This window comes from Streptopelia decaocto, assembly GCF_964273445.1.
Source record: "Streptopelia decaocto genome assembly, chromosome: 1".
Classification (NCBI taxonomy): Eukaryota; Metazoa; Chordata; class Aves; order Columbiformes; family Columbidae; genus Streptopelia; species Streptopelia decaocto.
The window spans coordinates 84,034,509-84,054,729 of NC_138663.1; the positions used below are offsets into that span (position 1 = coordinate 84,034,509).

At 39.7% G+C, this 20,221-nt stretch overlaps 1 protein-coding gene across 3 annotated transcripts; it reads left to right on the plus strand.

The window, feature by feature from the left end:
* Nucleotides 1-479: 479 nt before the first annotated feature.
* Nucleotides 480-9,485, plus strand: LOC309436692 (natural killer cells antigen CD94-like). 3 transcript variants are annotated; one of them, XM_082046106.1, is made up of 7 exons: nt 487-734; nt 3,919-4,017; nt 5,392-5,478; nt 5,765-5,919; nt 7,923-8,035; nt 8,415-8,571; nt 8,707-9,485. In XM_082046106.1, the coding sequence occupies exons 1-6, from the start codon at nt 608-610 to the stop codon at nt 8,533-8,535; spliced, it is 702 nt and encodes a 233-aa protein (XP_081902232.1). In that variant the 5' UTR covers nt 487-607; the 3' UTR covers nt 8,536-8,571; nt 8,707-9,485. The 3 variants fall into 3 exon arrangements, with proteins under 3 accessions (XP_081902233.1, XP_081902232.1, XP_081902231.1); XM_082046107.1 differs by having other exon boundaries at nt 480-734; nt 7,938-8,035; nt 8,415-8,711; XM_082046105.1 differs by having other exon boundaries at nt 495-734; nt 8,415-8,711.
* The last annotated feature ends 10,736 nt before the right edge of the window (nt 9,486-20,221 follow it).

Here is a 20,221-nt window from a genome sequence, read left to right on the forward strand (position 1 = left end):
CAGAGAGGTCCTCAGAACCTCAGAGAGGTTTCTCTGACACAGAGTGATCACATGAATCCTGCCAAGCTCTTGCCCTCACCAACCTTTCAGCTCAGCTTTTCCCCTTTTAGCATTTATTTCAGTTAATTTTTGTAAAATAATTTAATTTTTTTTTATAACACTGTATGGAATTGTAGCCTATTGCTTTCAGTGCAGCTGATACATGAAGAGATATCTTTCATACCTTAACTCAAAATAGTGGTTATTTATAGAACATCTTATTTTTAGGAGGTAGAAAATCCTGATGTTTGCTGTATTTATAGGGTCAGATCAGGTGCATTTTTAAATGAAATAGTCTTAGGTTCCAACCAGGAACAAAGTCTCCTGATCTTCATATTCAGGAAGAGAACACCCATTCTTGACAGTTCCACTTTAACTCTTTGATGTGCTTTCAATATACTACAGTTTTACTATGATGCGGTAATCAGGACAGAGCCAGCTTCCTCTGTGGTTTCACTGAAAATGCTGAAATGTGAACCATTCCCATCGCCTCAGCATTGGTCTCACTGCAGTGTGCCCCTACTCCCAAAGTACTGCTATTGCAGGAAAGAAGTGTGACAGGCTGGAGATGGAGGATGAGGAAGGTTACACTGCTTTAAATTTACGACCCACAACTTCAGTTATTACTCCTGGATACTTGAGCAGCAAGAAATGTTCTGCATTTAAGGCTCCAGCCAGTTGTGTTACAGTAGACAGTAAGTACAGATGGAAATTAATTTTTCTATCTATATCAGGGTATAACATGTATTTGCAGGTTCATGATGGTTGCTTTAAAATCTTTCTAAACTTCATAGTATATTCTTAGATATATGTTCATAGAAACAGCAGAGAGAATAATCATTATGTCTTGTGTGCTGTTTATGATGACAGATGATATTTCTTTCCAAAGCCTATCTTAACTCCAATTATTTTTGTCCATTTGCTTCAACACAAATGACAAATCACACCTTCCTACTTTTTTTTTTTTTTTCTTTTGGAAGGAAGGCACTATATTTTTATTAAATAATGTAGGCCCTGGAAATGGAAGCAATTTCCTTAGCTATGGGGAGTAGAAAGGTGCCTTGTTTATCAGTCTTAACAGTTAATATAAGCTCTGATAGGGGCATATATTTTTACTTGTTTATACTTAACATTTCCCGATAAAGAGCCTGAGTGTTAACTAAGGTAGTGGATTATGCCCATAGAATGCCTGAGACCATAAAATGATGACTTCAGTACTGTTACTCCTGCTCATAAATTCACCACAAGGCTTACTGGTGAAATAAATAACATTTCTGCTATTTGCAGGTTGAATAGAGCAAAGACTAAATTAACATCACTCTGGTGCTGTCTGGAAAAGATCTAGGGCTATGTATTGAGAAAGACGACTTGAACAAAGAGGGTGGAGGAGAAACTGTTGAGAAGCAGCAGCCAGAAAACCAAGGATAAAATATTAGGGAGTGTGATCTAGGGATAGAGCTTCTCAGAAAGAAACTGGTTGGCAAGCTCAGAAAACTTTCTAAATGGTCTTTTGATTTGCACAGAGAACACGTATAGTAGACAGTCTTATGACCAAATCATGTTGGGAGGGACCTTTATGGTTCATCTTTTCCAATCTTTTGCTCAAAAGGGCCAGCTCTAATGTCTGATCAAGTCACTCAGGGCCTTGTCCACTTGAGTTTTGGAAACCTCCAGGGATGAAGATCTCACAGCCTCTCTGGGACTTGTTCCATTGTTGCAGAGGAAGAATTCTTTCTCCTTACATCTAATCAGAAGTTTCCCTGAAGCAACATGTGACTGTTATATTGCGTCCTTTTGCCTCTCTGAGAAGAGTCTGGCTCCATCTATAAAGCCCTTTTAGGTAGTGGAGGGCTGAAATTAGGTTCTCCCTTAGCACCCTCTTCTCAAGACTAAACAAGCCTAGGTCCTTCAGCCTCTCTATAGGGCCCTGACCAACTCATTGTTCCTCTGACGGACTCCTTGCAGTTAGCTGACGTTTCTCTTGAACTGGGAAGCTCAGTACTGGACACAGTATCCCAGATGTGGCTTCATGATTGTGAAGTAGAGTGGAATAATCACTTCTCTCGACCTACTGGCTGCAGTCTTGCCGATGCAGCCCAGTGCTGATCAGCTTTCACTGCTGCAAGGACACACCTGAGGACTCACATTAAACTTGTCCACCAGGACCCTGAACTGTAGCTGCTCTCTAGCCAGTCGGTCCCCTGCCTGTACTGGTGCAGAGAGATGCTGGTGCAGAGAGATGCTGGTACAGAGAGATACTGGTGCAGAAAGACTAAAGGTGCTGGTCTTCACATTTGCCTTCATTCCTAGGATTTTTAGGTCACTTTAAAAGGAAGACCTACCCTCTTGGCATATCAATCACCACCATGATGTGGTGTTATCTGCAGTTTCTTCAAATCACCTTAACTGGTGAGGGTTAAGGTAATCTCCCTTAACTTGGGCGATGTAAATTTTAGTTGCCAAGTCTATCTGGACTTCTAGGAACCTCTGGAGGGCAATTCTTCTGACCTAACAAAAGGTTAGTTCTCTGGAGGTCCTTGCTCTGATGCACTGGACTCAAGTAATACTTTTCAATTAACTTGAACATTCTAAATACCTGTGAAAGTGTATTACAAAAAATTTCAGAGCACTGCTTCATGAAAGGGAAAAAAGCATGTATATATATCTACACAAGAAAATAATGAAGAGGATGTGCTATAGAGCTACCAAGCTCCAAGTGTAACAGGTTAAAAAGACAGATAAAGTAACTGGCTAACTGATATTTCTCACTGCAATTATTGCTCTAATAAGGGTTTGCCTCATGAAAAACTACTGTGTGTTCATGTCTTCTAATGAATATTTATAATATATGGTAAAAGAGATATGTGTCTGTTATCATCAAATCTCTTTGAAGGTGTATGCAAGTTAATTTGTCAGTCAAAACAGAAAATAATGGAGAAGATTGTTTTCTCCTTGCATATCATGAAATCATTGATCCACAAAATGTTTTAATGAACAAGAATAGCACTTACCTTGACATTTGTGAGTATATTAAAGATTGCATGAACAAATAACACGAAATAAACATAACTTAAAGCACTACAACTGAACTGAACCATGACATTTTAATTTCCATAAGCCTTGGATCTTCTTGTTATTTGCATCGATGACACAACAGAGCCTCTAGGACTTTGTTCTTGGGTTTGACTTCTTATTGTTATTTTGTTTCTGTGAGCTACACCCTATGGTGTTTTTTAGAAGCAAGTCATTTGCAAAATTGATCCCATTTGAGATTCTTCCTTTTCATGTCAAACAGCAGTATGTGTGTATATATATGTGTATATATATATATGTATATGTATATATGTATATGTATAAAAAAGAAAATATTTTAATCAGGGGAAAATCAGCTGAAAATCAGCTATAAAATTCTTGAGAACTCTATTCTTGATTTGACATTGAACCTCAATGAAAAACTGGAGAAAGAGCTTGAAGAAATAGGCACAGTTTAATGTTCAAACATTGCAATCATTTAGAAATCCCAATCACATGTTCCAGAATTAATTATCCAAAGCTAGACAGTAATTTTTCCCTCTCAAGGTGGAGAAATCTTAGATACTATGGGAACTGCAAAATCTAATGTTTACCTGCTTCATGAGAAGTTTTACTTTAAAATACTAAAGCCACTGTTAATAGACATTCTCAGAGAATAAATAGATATTTCTCGAAATGACTGCATGAAATTCAGAACAGCAATAACAAAAACTGTAGTAAGAAAAAAAAAAGAGGCTCTGCAGATGGGAAAAAGATGAACTGGCAATGTCAGAGAGGAGGTAATACCACTGTGTGGTGAGGAGAGATGCTGTTTTTGTTGCTGAATCTGGTTTTCGTTTGTTTCAGGAGCCTCTGCCACATCTCCTATATGGCGGCCAGTGGCCTTTGCTTTCCTCGCTTTGTGCCTGGTGCTGCTGATAGGGCTGGTAGCCCTGCTGGCCTTGTGTAAGTACTGTAGAGTCCCAAACTGCTGCTGTGGGAGCGATTTCCAGCTGTACAACTGCTTCTACTGCCCCTGCAGACTGTCCCTGGTGTCCCTGTTCCCACAACAGAAATAATACAGCAAGAAGGGCAATAGTGTGGCTCTCCCACAGCAGTTGTCCCACAGCTGAGTGTCAGTACACATAACTTGCACTCAGTAATATCTGCATTTACAGCTACCATAACCCTAAGGGTTACACTAATGCGAGACCTAAACCTAACTAGCCCTAACCCTTAACCTTAACCCTAACCTTAATGACCCTAATCCTAACACTAAAGCTAATGCCCAACCCTACTTCTATCCTTAAACATAAACCCAACCCAAATCCCAATCCTAATCCTAAATCCCTAACCCTAACCATAACCCTAAGGGTTACACTAATGCAAGACCTAAACCTAACTAACCCTAACCCCTAACCTTAACGCTAACCTCAATGACACTAATTCTAACACTAAAGATAATCCCCAACCCTATTCCTATCCTTAATCATAAACTCAACCCCAACCCCAATCCTAATCCTAAACCCCTAAACCTTGCCCTAAAACCTAACCCTAACACTAACCTAACCCTAACACTAGCTCTAACCCTAACTGCTGACTAATCCTAACCCTAAACCTAACTCTAAACCCTGACCCTAACCCATGACTGAAACACTTAGCTTTTACAGCTAGAAGCTAACCTCATTGGCCGTACTATCTGGGTAACAGTGCCCCCCTGTGGCTGATACCGGAATATTTCGCAATTACAGTTCCCTCTTTTTCTTGGATTGCAAGCTTTTTGCTTGGGCAAACCTGACATCAAAGTGTGGTGACTGATGCATTTGCCTAACAATTACAGCAGATTTTCCACAGCAACATTTTAATTAAAAAACAAAGCTGATGCCACATTACATTTGGAAGGAGAGAAAGGCTGTACCTGGCTTCTCTTTTTTGGCAGGAGGGAAGCAGTTTTAAGTACCCAAGATAAACACTCAAGGTGGTCTGTGTCATCACAGAAATGTTAGCTCAGAAGCAGTTCTTCATATTTCTAATCTGATACCTGCCCTTTCCTCCCCACCATTCAAAGCTGGACTACCACCAATCCCAGATAAACTCATCTGCAGCTTTGTGCAGCTGACTATTGAAAATCTTCAAGGGCCCTCACCTTCCCAGGTGACCTTTTCCAGAGCTGCACAGCTCTCCTGGTGAAGAAAATGTGGATGATGTACACACAATGGTGGGCATACATATGAAGTAGACAAAAAAAAAATTAAAATGCCAAAAGCTACAAATTAAAGCTAGAATTAAAACTACAATTTTTAAAAAACAATCTTTGATAAACACTTCCATGCCTTTCAGTTTTTCAGATTTCCAAAGATCCTGAGGAAGGAAAAAAGCTGCAGGAAATGAGGGAAGCATTGTGTTTTGAAAGGAAGGAGAAAAATGGTAAATGTTGTTGTTATGTAAATAAACATAAATCACCCTCTTTTCAGAGCCCACTGACTGAAAGACTATAGAATCACAGGGGAAAGGTCTCATCAGTTAGTATCTTTTTTAACTGTGGCAGTATTTGAGATATGGATATGTGAACACTAACTTGCAAAACAACTTGTCTCTCATCCCTCAAGAGCTCAGCTGACTCATGACTGCACTTAATCTTTTTTCAGTCAAACCAGTAGCTAAAGGCCCTGTATTCCTTGCAGCTCTGCATAATACTGTCTCTGATTTTTAGAAACAAGCTGTGCTCTCTGTCCAGCAAGCTGGCAAAACAGCGGAGCTGACAACTGCTTCTACATTTCAAAGCAGAAGAAAACATGGAAGCAAAGCCAGGAGTTCTGTTCCTCAAGAAACTCCACTCTTCTTGTACTAAAAGACAAAGCAAAGATGGTACAGTCTTAACTTCATGCTTTCTTTTATGTCATGTGTTTTATCTTACAGCAATCCTGCAGGCAGAAAATGGTTTAGTCATTTACAGTGCATGTATTTAGTTTTCTCTGAATCAAGTAGCCCTCCTGCAAGTCACAAGATTGTAATGACTTGCAACACTTCTTAAATTGTGTGCTGTGAGAAGCAGTGAAATTATCTATTAAGATAAAGCCATTGTACAAAATACCTTAGTTAGTTAATACTTCACAGAGAAAATAAAATGCATATTATTAGCATGAGGGAGAGACCCAGCACACAGAATGCATGTTTTTGTTATCTCTTTCCACAAGTTTTATTACTGAGGGGTCCCAGTGTCAAAATCTGGAGAGCCGATGATTCACCATGGTCCTGTTCGCACATCGCAGTGCAATGTGACTATAAAAGGTTGCTTTCTGGCCTTGTGTTAGACCCTCAAAGAGTGGTGGTAATGATGGCATAAAGGCTAGACAGCAGAGGATTATATTGTGATGACTGGGAAAGGTTTATGAAATTAATAATTTTAATTAGACTTGCTAATTTGGGAGTATTTTTCTGACTAATGAAAAATCTGTAATTTGCTGTCAACCATATTTCCCTTTTTGTACACAGATATATGGGAACCTCTTTTTCAACAGCTGTTAAGCCTACACAAAGCCCAAATATCCTTATTTTCTTGTTGCTACCTAAAACTTTCAAAAGGAAAGAAGTTTCCTTGGAAATCTGCCTCCTTTTTCCAGATGAAGTTAATTTCAGTTGAGGGTTCTCAGCATTTTTATTTTAAGGCACAAAGGCTGTCCTTTTGGATTATTTTATTTAAGAGAAAATCAGATGGGAAGGGAAAAATTGAAAGGGGAGAAACAGTTTATTATTGAATTTAGCAGCATCCTGAGGACAGAATCACAGATCACACTGTTGGGAGACACCTGAACACTACATCTTCAATGCTGAATTCCAGAGGTGATTTTGGTATGCTATATGAGTCTTTGGCTAGTTTGATTCCAGATGTCTGGGTGCTTGCTTTTTCTTCTGTGTTTTGTATATGTAGCTGCAGTCAGACTGAGGCCAGATCAGTTTAAGCCAGATAGGGTTCTTATATTTTGGATGAGTCCCTAAACATGCTACTGAGCAATAGTAGAGTATCTGGAGGATATGAACAGGCTAAGATGCTGAGAAACCTCTTGGGTAGCACTTAGACACCTAGGTACCTAAGCACAGGTTTCTAGATTGATCTGAAATGCCCAGGGGTATTCTCTTTGACCTTCAAATAATGCCTCAGCAAGGCACAGCTGTCCCATAGGTTCTGGGTCTTGCCTGTCAGCCATATGTAAAGACCTCAGACAGGCTGGATAATCTCAAAAGGTGCTAGGGGCCTGTATTTAGGCAATAGGCTCTGTCCTCTAGGCTGGGATTCATCTCACCTACCTTCAAGCACCTACAGTGTAAGTGATTTGCAACTTCAGAGCTACTTCCTCAGGCTCCGTTACAGCCGGTGGGAGATCTGGCCAGTCACTGTTCAGTAACATCCCACGGGCTGAGATGAACCACTTCTGAGGCTCCATTGGATCTGTTGGCCAGATCTCTGCTGACTCTAATTAGGGCTTAAACAGCACTCGCATGTCTACATCTGAACCACAGATAACTAAAGGCAGCGTAGACACCTAAAGGCAGACTAGAAAAAGCTGGGTGGGGTTTTTTTGTTTGTTTGGTTGGTTTTTTTGTTTAGTTGTTTTTTTCTTTAAAGAAGCAGTGTTTTTACACATCCATGTTACTTTTGTCTTGTGACAATTCAATAAACAATGGGATTCAAATGATCCTATAATCAGAGCAGTCAGCACTGCCTCATGGAATACAAGCATAGACAACAGGTTACCCTCCTATTGAGTAAGAACTACTTCCTTTGGTTGCAGAAACTTCACAGCTGGAAGATACAGGAGCTTAGATCTTATTTTTGAAATATTGTTGTGATGATTTTCTCATACCTACAGATTTCTCTGCCACAGGATTCACAGTTTTACTGGGTTGGATTATCATACATATCTGAAAGGAACAGTTGGTACTGGGAGGATGGAACATCTTTTTCAAAAGAAGTGACAAATTGGTAAGCATTCATAACTTAAGACCAGTGACGGTCTATCCAATGGGCCCCATAAATTACATGAAACTTGTGTTTCCTCTTACTTTCCCATGTTTCTCATACATGCAATGGCAAAGGAGCATGGAGACCATAGTACCTCCTATGGAGCTCCAAATTAGTGTCCTGTATAAGGAACAATGGGTGGCAAAATACAGCTCTATCACAGGCACCAGACCCAAAAGGACCACCTAGGACAGATAAAATAGCTCTAAGGGGGGAAATAATTCCAGTGTCAAATTCCAGTGGAAATTCCAGTGTCAAATAAGTATGATTACGAATGGTCAAAATATAGATCACATTATTTTATCAGGACATAATTATCCCATATCTTTTAATTTGCTAGGGTTATGTTATATGACAACTTCTTCTGTGCCTCCCTATACGGACAGATTATTTATGCCAGCCACTCCTGCTCAACAAAGCAATTATGGATCTGTGAGAAAGGGGCTGTTCATTTCACCTGAAGAAGCATTGCAAGAAGGGATGTGGGATTTGCCACTGTGAGATACCAACATTAGGAACTGCAAGTTTTAGATATATTTTTGTTTGTTTGTCATGCAATTTTCTCAGAATCGTGACACAAATGGACAGGTCATTAGGGACTAAATCTTCTTTGTCTGCATTCTCCCTCACAGGCTCACAAATGAGAGGGAAAATAAGCTACAAAGCTAAAAACTACATGTCTGGGAAGAAACTTTAAAGAATTAGCTACAGTCAAACAATGATCCTTCCATGACTTTCCAGATTGACAACCACACATTCTCACAGATCTCTGTATTTCTTGAGCTTCAGTCAGTTTTTTACACTAACACCTGTCAGTCATAAACCAGTCCAACTACATCTTCCAACTGTTCCCCTGTTTGAGCTACAGGGATACAGAAATAACACAAGGTCTATTTATCCATAAAATTATTTTCATATATGCATTAATATTTCTAGAGATAAAAGGACATTTGTGAGAAGACTACAGGGAATCCCTAGAAGCAATGTCTGTGAAAATTAGAGTCAAATATCATGGTTAGATTAAAACATTACCTGAATAACTTCAGTGATGTCATAACATCGATTGTGATAAAAATAGCAGTGAGGATAATAATTATGTGCTCCATTCAGAGTTACACACAATCAGTACTCAAACTGATGCACAATCTATTTCCACAGATCTTAGTTGAGCTCTTGCATTATATCCACACTGTTTGGGATCTCTGGAACCCAAGGTACATTTGTCATGCTTCTTGAAATAAAATTATGCAGTCACTTTTCTTGATGGAGTTCCATTGCATGAGTTCTTTGAAGCTTTGTATGTCAGCATCTGTTTTGTATTGCATATGCATATATTCTTTATGTGTATATACACCTTGTATCCATGTGTATACACCTTAGTATCTGGAGACTTTCCATAAAATAAATGAAAAAAAATAATAAGGTGTCTTTAATATTCAGTATTTCCCTGGAAAATATTTTCAAAGACTGAAGCATTTCCTTGGTAAAAAAATGAATCCTTCTTCCTAATGTGCCAAAATATGTTTTTGAAGTGAAGAAATTCATTATACTCAGCAGAGCCAAGACATGACCGATGGGCACAAGTACTAGTTAAACTATCTAGAATTCCTTTCTATTGCAGTTAGAAGTGCAAGGTACAATGCAAGGAAGGTATGTTTCATGTGTTTCAACCCATTTAACTTGAAAAAAATAATAATTAACAGCAGGCATCTAAGCTGGCACATTTTACTCATTTTTCTTCCCATAAATTAACACTTGATTTTTTTTCTGGTGATCTGCTATACACCTTGGCTTGGTGGCTGCATTGTTAAAAGAAATGTTAGTGTCTGGGTTTCTTGCTGACTTCTGGATGTGACTTTTTAGGGAGCATTCACTATTATTGCAGCAAGGTCAGGTCAGTGGTGATAACTTGCAGTGTACATTTCTTTAGTTTCTATGGCTGGATGATGTTTATAGACTATTTCCATAACTTTATATAGTAAACTCCATTTGGTCTCAGCCCAAATCTTGGCCCCAGCAGCTTGGAAAGAGCTTTTTCCCTATTACCAGTGACTTATTTCACAGGGAAGAATTTATAGTATGTAGTACTGGAAATTCAAACAAATCCACTATTTCATCCAGTCTGCCTTCTATCTCAGATGCTGTCAGCATTCTGCTGACTACACATGTATGGAGCCCAAGACACAAGCTGCTCAAGGAGGTCCACTGTCTCTGGGGACAGTGGAGGACCACAATCTTTCCATGGCACTGGGAAGTTCAGAGAAGCAGTTCATCTGAAGCATGTGTTGTATGGAAAATAAAACCTAGTATTGTGTATTAAGTGTGAGAGTACCAAAGCCTTGGTAGAAACTGAGAAATCATAAATCTTGAAAGGTTTGGGAACTAAAGAGAAGTTGTCATCTTCAACATCCCTTCAAACAGGACATGGACAGTGAAGAAGCTAAAGGTGAAGTGAATAATGGGGGAATGAGCCCTGCAGTGCCGTTCTGAAGTGGAAGGAGCATAACAGCTCCACATTTGCCCATCTACTATGAGATTACCAAGACAGTGAAATGAGAGGAGCCTAAATGTCAGCTACAGAACAGAAAAAAGCAGAGTTCATGGGTGCCAGGAAAGTGGGTTCAGAAATAAAAGAGTTGAATCAAACTCCCTGCTGCATGGTGCATATTCATGTCCCGCACTACACTCTCTGCTCCAGGCCCTGCACCGAGTGCAGCCTCTCTCATTCCCAATAGCCTCCATCATCCTTGTTACAAGCACACCCACACTGTCCTGGAGGGGTTCACACTTGCCAGTAGATGCTGGTGCTCACAGGCTGAAATGTACTGTCAGCAAGATGGTGTCAATCCATGTTCACTATCACTGTCTGCAGAAAGCAGCAAAGACAAATATCCCAACCATTCATCAGTCAGCCAGTTTACCAAAGAATTTGATGCTTATCTGTCCCTGTACCTTCCTTCTCTGTTTCTATTTTCTGTTTCAAATCAGAACCTTAAAACATTCTTCACATCTGGGGTGGCCAAACACAGCAAAATGTATCCAGAGAGGCTGGGAGATCTCTGTCCTTGGAGGCTGCATGAACTTGACTGAACAAGTCCTTGGGCAACTCCATGAGAGTTCAAAACTGCCCTAGTTTTGAACAGGAGGTTGAACCACATGACTTCCAGAGGTTCCTTCCAAACAATGACACTTAAGACATGAGTCTTAAGTCTTAAGACACCATGATTCTGCCATTAATCTTTTCTTGGAGGTGCCTGGACTCCTTGACAAAAGTCTCAGCTCTGGCTCATGCATCTCTAATGATAGGCTTCCAGTTACACAATCTCACTATCTCCCTTACAGATTCACATCACTCTAAGCCTGTCTGGTCTTTCCCGCACTGTCTTCTGTCCTTAACAGCATCTTTCAACTGGTATTATCTTGTCCGTGGGTCATGGTGCTTCACTTTGTCCCTGCCTTTGCTTGGTCAGTTTTTGTATTTGTTTTGTGTTAAATTAAATAAACTTCTACTCATCTGAAACATCTGATGCAGTAGGTGAGGTGCCAGACTTTCAGAACCTTCTCTCTTGATATGACGACTTTGATACATCCTATACTCTCCTGTTAGGGGAACTTCCAGAGGAAAAAGGAAAGCATGGACAGCACTGTGCAGAATGGCCAGCAAGCTGTAACCTAAGCTTTGCAAAAAGAAAAATGGGTTCCTACTGTAGCTGGGAGGTACAGAGAATCTGAGTTACTAAAGAAAGTACTATCCAGTCTGTTTCTTACTTTCTAAATCTTTATCTCCAAGCTACAAGAAAGGGGAATAGATGATGCTATTTTAGGTGGTCTACCATTGTTCTCTTGGGCATTCTCCCCTAAAAATAGCAGTGCATCTTCCCTTCATGCTCACAGATCACAGAGTCATGGAAAGATTTAATTTGGAATGCACCTCTGAGTACCATCTGGTTCAAACTCCTACTCAGCTGGTCTAATTTCAAAGCTATATCAGACAAGCCCAGTCCCTGCCAGTCAAGTTCAGAAAATATCCAAGGATGGAGATGACACAGCCTCTCTGGGCACCTCTTCCAATATTTGACCATCCTACCTGTAACTTACAACCATTGCTTCATGTCCTTTCACCATCTACCTCTTAAGGTCTGTCTCCATCTTCTCCACAGCCCCTTGATGCAGTGAGAGACTGTAATTGGATTCTCCTTAGCTTTGTCTCCTCCAGGATGAACAAATTCTGTTGTCAGAATCTGTCTCCATAAATCAAACACTCCAGCTCCCTAGCATCTTGGTGGGTCTCCCATTCACCAGTTTTAGTTTTATGTGGTTTATGGTTTTGGTTTTTCACTGGGGAGCCCAAAGCTGGACATAGTACTGCAGCTGCTTACTCACAAGGGATGGAGACAAGAGAATCATCACACCTCTGCCTGTTAGTTACAGTCTTGCTAGGTCATGTCCAGTACTTGGTTAGCCTTTGCCACAAGGGATCACTTCTCTTTTTTGTTAAAGCCTGTCTGTGTCTTTTTTCCCACACTCTAATTTCACATTTCTCCTTCTAAGAAGATGACATTAGACTGTGGACATAATTTCCTACTTACTCTGTGTGATTAAATACCTTCAACGGCTTTTTGCAGCTGCAAACTTTGCTCTTAGTTGAACAAAATTGAATAAAGCTCTCAGTTGAATAAAGACATCTAGATTCTTAACCCTTAACACTGAATAATGCAAAAGGCACAACGCTGAAGTTGAGCTTCATGTCTCTGAGATGAATCAAAGGTGTTTGTTCTGGTTTAAAATATGGAAGGTTTAAGGGAGATGAAAGTCACAGGAAGGCTAAATGGAAAAGAGGGGAACTACCAGACCATATATTTACTCATGTCAAGGCTGTGTCTCTAGAGCTGGGGATGCAGATCCAGGCTGAGATGTGATGGGTGGGAACAGAGGAGTTCTTCCCCTGAGGAAGGAAAAGGAAGAGTCACATGTAACACTTGAATATTAATATCTTGCCTTAGGGTATTTGAAGTGTGATTCATTCTCCTATCCCCTCCCTCTTTCTGCTTTTCTTTTTGCTTCTCCTTCACAAATCATTCAGCCTGTTTTAGGGGATTGAACCACAAATAAGTCTTCAGATAATGCATACAAATATAGCGGAAGAGGATGGATATGCTAATTTAAATCACCTGCCACAGCATCCAACCAGACACTACATGTCCCTGAACATCAACCAAGGCATGACTGATACTTGCTCTTTGAAATTTCTGTACTATGGTAGACAATGACAATAGGAACAATCTCTCTTGGCCAGCTCAGTAAGTAAGAAAAATATGTACTTACAGGTTTAATGTTATAGGTTTAATGTGCTATTTGTATTGTTTTGTCCAATAAAAAACTAGTACCCATGAATGTAAAAATGCATAGGGTGGAACCACTGCAATTTCTTGCCCTAAATTTCTGTAGGAAAAGACAGGTGGCTTCAGGATCACACTCTGGAATGTAGGAAACAGCTTTAATGTTGTTAGTCTCGTTTGTTGTTTATTTATTATCACAGGAAATGGCTATAGAGACAGGACAATCTGACTTCAATATTATAGGAAAAAAAAAAAACTTTTACACTTTGCCCTCTGGACCTCAATTTTTCAGAATCCGCTTACTATTCATACCCTTTAAAGCCAGAAAGAGTGAGGCAGCACTGAATTCAAGCCTGAATGCATAGATTGTGTCATTTCCCATCTTCAAGTGCCACACTCTGCTTGGGCTAAACCGTGTACTTCAAGAGGGCGTCCAGTCTCAGTTAAGTATTTCTTCAGCTGAAGGTCCATCATACTGCATTGCCATGACCATTTGGTGATGGAAACTCTCAAGAACTTTTGAATCCAGGGAAACCTCAGTGGATATTTTAGACTCCCGAATTTTCCTGACCTGGGATTCAGTCTGGAGCTGGCACACAACCTGAGCACTGTCTGCCCTGAGAGCAGGAAGGATTTGTGCAAAGTGTAAGATGGTATGCAAATGCTTCCTTATTCTGTTTGGACAGAGCAGAGTAATACAGTACTGCCAAAAGAAAACAGGAGCATCACCTACTTCTAAGCCAAAGGATCACTGCAATGCTTCATATTTTCATCACTTGTCAAAGACAAGGAATCTCCCACCTGTTCTGTTTAAACCATGTCCAGTGTTTCCTTTCAAACAAACCTCTTTAACAGAGGAACCACATCTTCTCAATTGAATTTGGGTTGATCCTTAAAATATAATACAGACTGGATGATGAACTCTTTTGAGAGCCACCAGATGGCTCTTCATGGAGGGGTGGAAGTTTGGCAGTGCTGCTGAACAGTGTGCCTGCCCTCATGTAAATTGTTGTTTTCTCCCAGGGCGCTCTATTCCCTTTGCTGAATGGTGGCCAGCTATCTTCACTTTGTTTGCGCTGTGCTTGGCCCTCACTATCGGAATGATAGTTTTAGGTAAGTGCTGAAATATATGGTGTTCCTTCACTCATATTAACACCTTGGGAACAACTGCATTGAAGAAAGGTGGCAGACAGACTGCAACAAGGAGAGTTATAGCTCATCCTCCCCACATATTCTGTCCTTTGCTCTCCTCCTAATTGCCTGCGATGAACACTGTGCATCTTGGTGCACATAAGGCTTTAAGGGAAGCATTTTTTTTAAGTCTAGACCTGTGCCCAGACCAAGGATATAAAAGTCAAGATGATGTATTTTGGAAAAAGTGGGAGGAATGGATTCTGTCATCATCCATCTATTACTCATGTATTTGTAATTCAAATTAAATTATAAAATTATTTGTTGACTTTCATAAGTAATTTTGTTGTTTCCCTTCTCCTCTTGTTGTTTGAGTCTCTTTACTCTACTGGAACAGCAGTTCTCGTCTCCTTCCTTTGATAAATCTCTCAAGTTCGTAGACTAACCTTTCATGTTTGTAGAATACTGTCTTGAAGCAGATCATACTACTATGTTAAAAATGGACATGCTTCTAGCACTCGGATTAATGAAGAAATGTCACTTTTTCTGTCTGTTTCACTCAGTCATCCCAGTTTACCTAAGATGTGCAAGAGAACTGAAGACTGTCATATTAATATTAGCTTTTATAATGTGTGACATGACTGTACCTATACTTTCTGTCACTGAGCCTGGAAGTAGTCATTCTGAGCCATTGCTATCAAAAGCCAGTATCTAAATACTGTTGAGGAACCCTTCTCACTTTCTTCAGTGAAGTTTTACCAGCCTTTAGGACTAAAATGTGTTTTCAACCTGAAGTATGTTGAGAATTTTAGGTTTTTTCAAAGGCTTATAAAACTTCCTTTAAGATCAGCATGATTTGTTCAAGATACTCCTTCATAAGCATATTTTTTTTTGCATTATTTTAGACTTTTATTAGGTTACCAAGTGGCTTGCAAAGGCACTGTGATTAAACTGCATTTAAAATTTGGAAATCTCTTTATCCATCGTTTTCTCATCTGCTAATATCCTTACAACATGTGACACTGTAGGACCAGAGTTGCATGTGAGCACAGTGTTGTAAAAAGTGAATTTGCAATATATGATGAAGCATGTATCACTTAGTAGCATCATCACAGCCTTTTTGTCCCATGAAGAGTATCTTTACAAATTGCAGATCTCAAGAGATTCTAAGGCACCTGCTGGATATAATGAAAACTTGCAAGGACTAAAGGAGAAATTATGCTTGATGGGTGGCACAAACAATAACAATGACAGTAAGTAGAGCTACAGTTCACACAGTCTGAAATCTATGTCAGGCTTTATATCAGATTAAACAAGGGTGTTATATGCTACATCAGATTAAATAATGAGTTTAAAAAAAAAAAAAAAAAAAAGAAAAAAGAATCTGTGTAGATGTGGCCCACAAAGTGCCATATACATTTCAGCTCTGCATAACTTTGACTTTCCAGGCCTATGGGTGTAGAGGCCTCTACTTTTCCTTTGGCTTTTTTATAAGGAACTGATGGTTTCTCTCTGTTCTAGGACCTTCATGTTCACTCTGCCCTGTAAACTGGAGATGGGTTGGAGGTGACACCTGTTTCTACCTTTCAGAAACAGAGGCCGCATGGCAGGAAAGTGAAGACTTTTGCTTCTCCCTGAATGCCACCCTTCTTATGCTGAAAATGAAAAGCAAGTTGGTACGTTTCCAGTCATACAGGTATTTGCATTGATATCAACTACTTAAAACTCCTCAGCAGTTAGTAAGTACCTCTTGATGTTACATAGTAACAGAGGTATTGTTCTCAAGGTCTGAGGCAATGCAGACCTGCAGAACACTTAACCACAGATGTGTGATGATGACATTATTCAGCCAAACAGTGGACATGGGTGTCATGAATCCTGTGAAAGTTATAAACAGTGAGTCTTTCATTCAATAAATGTTTTTGAATAGTCAGAGAGATAGGAGTCTGAAAAGAGTTGTTGTACTGGTCTGATGTTTAGTAGAGACGCCAGACACAAAATATTCCTGTTTGTGGGCCTGATCAGGAGTTCAGAGGTTTCTTGTTAAATTACCTCCTTTGGTTCTTTCTTGATCTTGGATACAGGAAAAAAAAAAAAAAAAAAAAAAAAAAAACAAGCTCCTTGGTGATAAATGTTTTTCATTTTTTATAGATTAGTATATCTCAAATATCAAAAAACCAATCTTATTGGATTGGATTATCATATGGAGTTGATGGTTCGTCTTGGACAGATGACACAAAGCTTTCTACAAAGAGAATGGACTGGTAAGTTTTCTGAACTTAAACAGCTGGTGGTTTTTAATGTCTTCTTGCACATTATCTTTCCTGTGAACTTAAGGAGGAGGGAACCAAAATCCCATTAATGGCAAACCTTCAAGGCAGAATACAGCCACAGATAAATTTAGAGTTACATTACTCTTTTAGGAGTGGAGTCTCCGAAACAGAGAAAGAGTCTCAGAAAACTGGAAGTATGAGCAGGAGAAGGAATCAACAAATTAGTGCAACCAGTGACTGCTCTACTATTTAAACCCATTCACTTTATGAAATGTCCCACAACTCTCCAGGAAGCCACCAACACTTGTTTCAAGACAGCCTACCTCCTGCAAAGCCTGCCTACACCTGCCTCTTCTACTCAGCCACGATTATTCCAAATTCACTTCTCTCTTGCATGAACATTTAAAAATCTTTATTACACAAAAATAATCAACAGTAGGTGGAGAATACCTGTTTACTTTTTCTGTAAAATCTCATCAGCTTACCTGGTGTATTTCTCCTTTACCAACTGTAGAGAAAAAAAAAGGAAATTCCCATTCTGTTCTTTCTGAAGTGATCACTGATGCCTCTTCAGGGTCTGGAGAACCTTATTTGAGTGAAGATTCTCCACTGTCTCCTTGGAAACACGCTCATTTTGTCTTGCAAACTCTTACACTTCCCAAGGCTAGCAGACATTAGGAAGGGCGACCTGGCTTCTGTCTGGGCAAACCACTGCCTTTCAGTTTCCAGACCCAAATTACCACTCCAGCAATGTCTGGAGTGACAAAACCACTGATGAGGAACTACTGCTATTTTCTGCTTTGATGATGCCCCATATGTAGACTTTCCTTTTTACATCTTTGAACTGAAGGCAGGTGGGAGAGTGATTCTTCAGACTTGAATTATATGAGCTGTTATATTTTTCAATATTTTATATAAACCTTAAAATTACTAAGAAAATTTTGCAGTTATGTATGATAGTCCAAAAGAACTTTGTGTTGTTGTTATTGTTGGGGGGGGGGGGGGGGGGTTTCTTTTAATTTGTACATGACGGGTTTTAAGAAGATGGTTTACCTCTTTGGTTTTTTTGTGTTTGTTTGTTTGTTTGTTTTCTAGGATTTCTTTGTTCCCTAAGCAGAACTGTGCGTATCTGTTTTATCTTAACTCAAGAGTTTACAGTGAGAATTGTTATAAGCAACATCCCTGGATCTGTGAGAAGGCAGCAGTCCAGTTGATCTAAAGAGACTATCAGCAGAAAAAGAACTGGAAGAGTATGCAGAAGATTTTGAGGTTCAGATTTTTCAAAGGGATAAAAAATAATGTTTAAAACAAATTCAGAGAAGAGTGCTAACTTTCTTCCTGGTGTATTCACACAAACACAAAAATGGAAAAGAGACAGAAAGCCTTTACAGCTAAAAAGAACCAGCAGTAACAAATACCTAAAAATCAGAGATGAGATATTAGTCTCATTGTTCTAGTTCAGAAACTTCTACCTTAATGATGCCTTAAGCATACCTACAGCCAAAGAGATAAAAAGTGTGAAGGCCTGTGGGACCACTTCTTGTCACTCTGATTGGAATTTGATGTATATCCATTTCTATCAAGGCTCTCCCTTTAGTTCATTTTACATTACTCAGATAATGAGTCTTCTCTCACTTCTATTTGTAAAGATATACTAAGCTTCAGTAACTCTTAACTATTTCCAGCCCTCTCTACAGCATACTCACTTTCAGTTATTCTATATTCCTCTAAAACTCTAAGACAAGCTTTCCTCTCCTTTATTACTCAAAGACATGTGGCTCCCTTGTTCACTGCTTGGCAGTGAAGCACCACTCAACATTTTAATCCTCTTCTTGACTGGGTAGAGTATATAAATTCTAGATATGTTCACATTTTACTTCCAGATAATAGTGCTTTCCTTTACATGCAATACTATGATTTTCCAAGAGCGCCTAGTAGTCAGGGTTAAATGAGTTTTAATAAACAGTATGCTAATATCATAATCACCATTGCAGTCATGGAGGGAGAATGGGAATAATGATTGGATTTTTACAAGAACATTGTCTGAGGGCCATTAGTCTTCATCTAACATAGAATATGCCCACCCCTTTACCTAATGCATCTCATCATATGAAAGGATGGATATCTGGCGTGAATGGCTGCACACTGATTGAATGTGGCATGAATAGCTGTGCTTATAGCTGGAATGCTGTAATGGTATTCATAAAAGTGTTAATTGCTGAATGGGGAACTGAATTTTCCAATGTATTGGAAAACACATTTTTTTTGTATTATATATTAATTGTCTTTTGGAATGGATGATTTTCTAAATCTAAGTAACTGTAGCTGGTGTGTCTTGCTCAGAATCCTGAGGAGAGGGAGAAGGGTAAAAAGCAAGCTCACAACCCTCAACTTCAGGAGAGCAGACTTTGGCCTCTTCAAGGATATGCTCAGAAAAGTCCCATGGGATAAGAGTCTTGGAAGGAAGAGGTGCCCAAGAAAGTTGGTTAATATTCAAGGATTACCTCCTCCAAGCTACAGAGCAGTCTGTCTCAATGAGTAGGAAGTCAGACAGAAATGCCAGGAAGGCCTACATGGATGAACAAGCTGATCTTCCCAATACTCAGGCACAAACAGGAAGCATACACAGGGTGGAAGCAGGGACCCGTAACCTGAAAAGAACACAGAGACTCTGTCTGAGCACGCAGAGATAAGGTTAGAAAAGCCAAAGCCCAAAAGCAATTGAATCTGGTGAGGTATGTCAAAGGTAACAAGGAAGGTTTCTACAAGTACATAGTGATGAAAAGAAGATTAGGAAAAATGTGGGCCCACTGCTGAATCTTACCAGGGACCTGGTGACATAGGATCTGGTAAAGGCTGAGGTACTGAATGCTGCCTTTGCCTCAGTCTTTACTAGCAACACCGGTCTTCAAGGAATATGAGGTCCCAGAGACCAGGGAAAAGTCTGGAGCCAGAAAGAGGTGAAAGAGGATTGGGTCAGGGAATACTTAAGCATGCTGGATATGTGTAAGTCCACAGGCCCTGATGGGACGCACCCATGAGTGCTGAAGGATTTGGCAGATGTCATTGCAAGGCAACTCTCAATATTCTTTCATTGATCATGGCAACTGGGAGAAGTGCCCAAGGACTGTAAGAAAGTAAACGTCATTCCTATCTTCAGTAGGGGCAGGAAGGAGGACCCAGGAATCTACAGGCCAGTCAGCTTCACCTCAGTCCCTAAGAAGATGATGGAACAACTAATTCTGGAAACCATTTCCAGGCACATGAAGGACAAGAAGGTGATTGGGAGTAGCCAGCATGGATTCATCAATGGGAAGTCATGCTTGACCAACCTCATAACCTTTTATGATGAGATGACGGGCTTGGAAGACAGTGAGAGAACAGTGAATATTGTCGACCTAGAC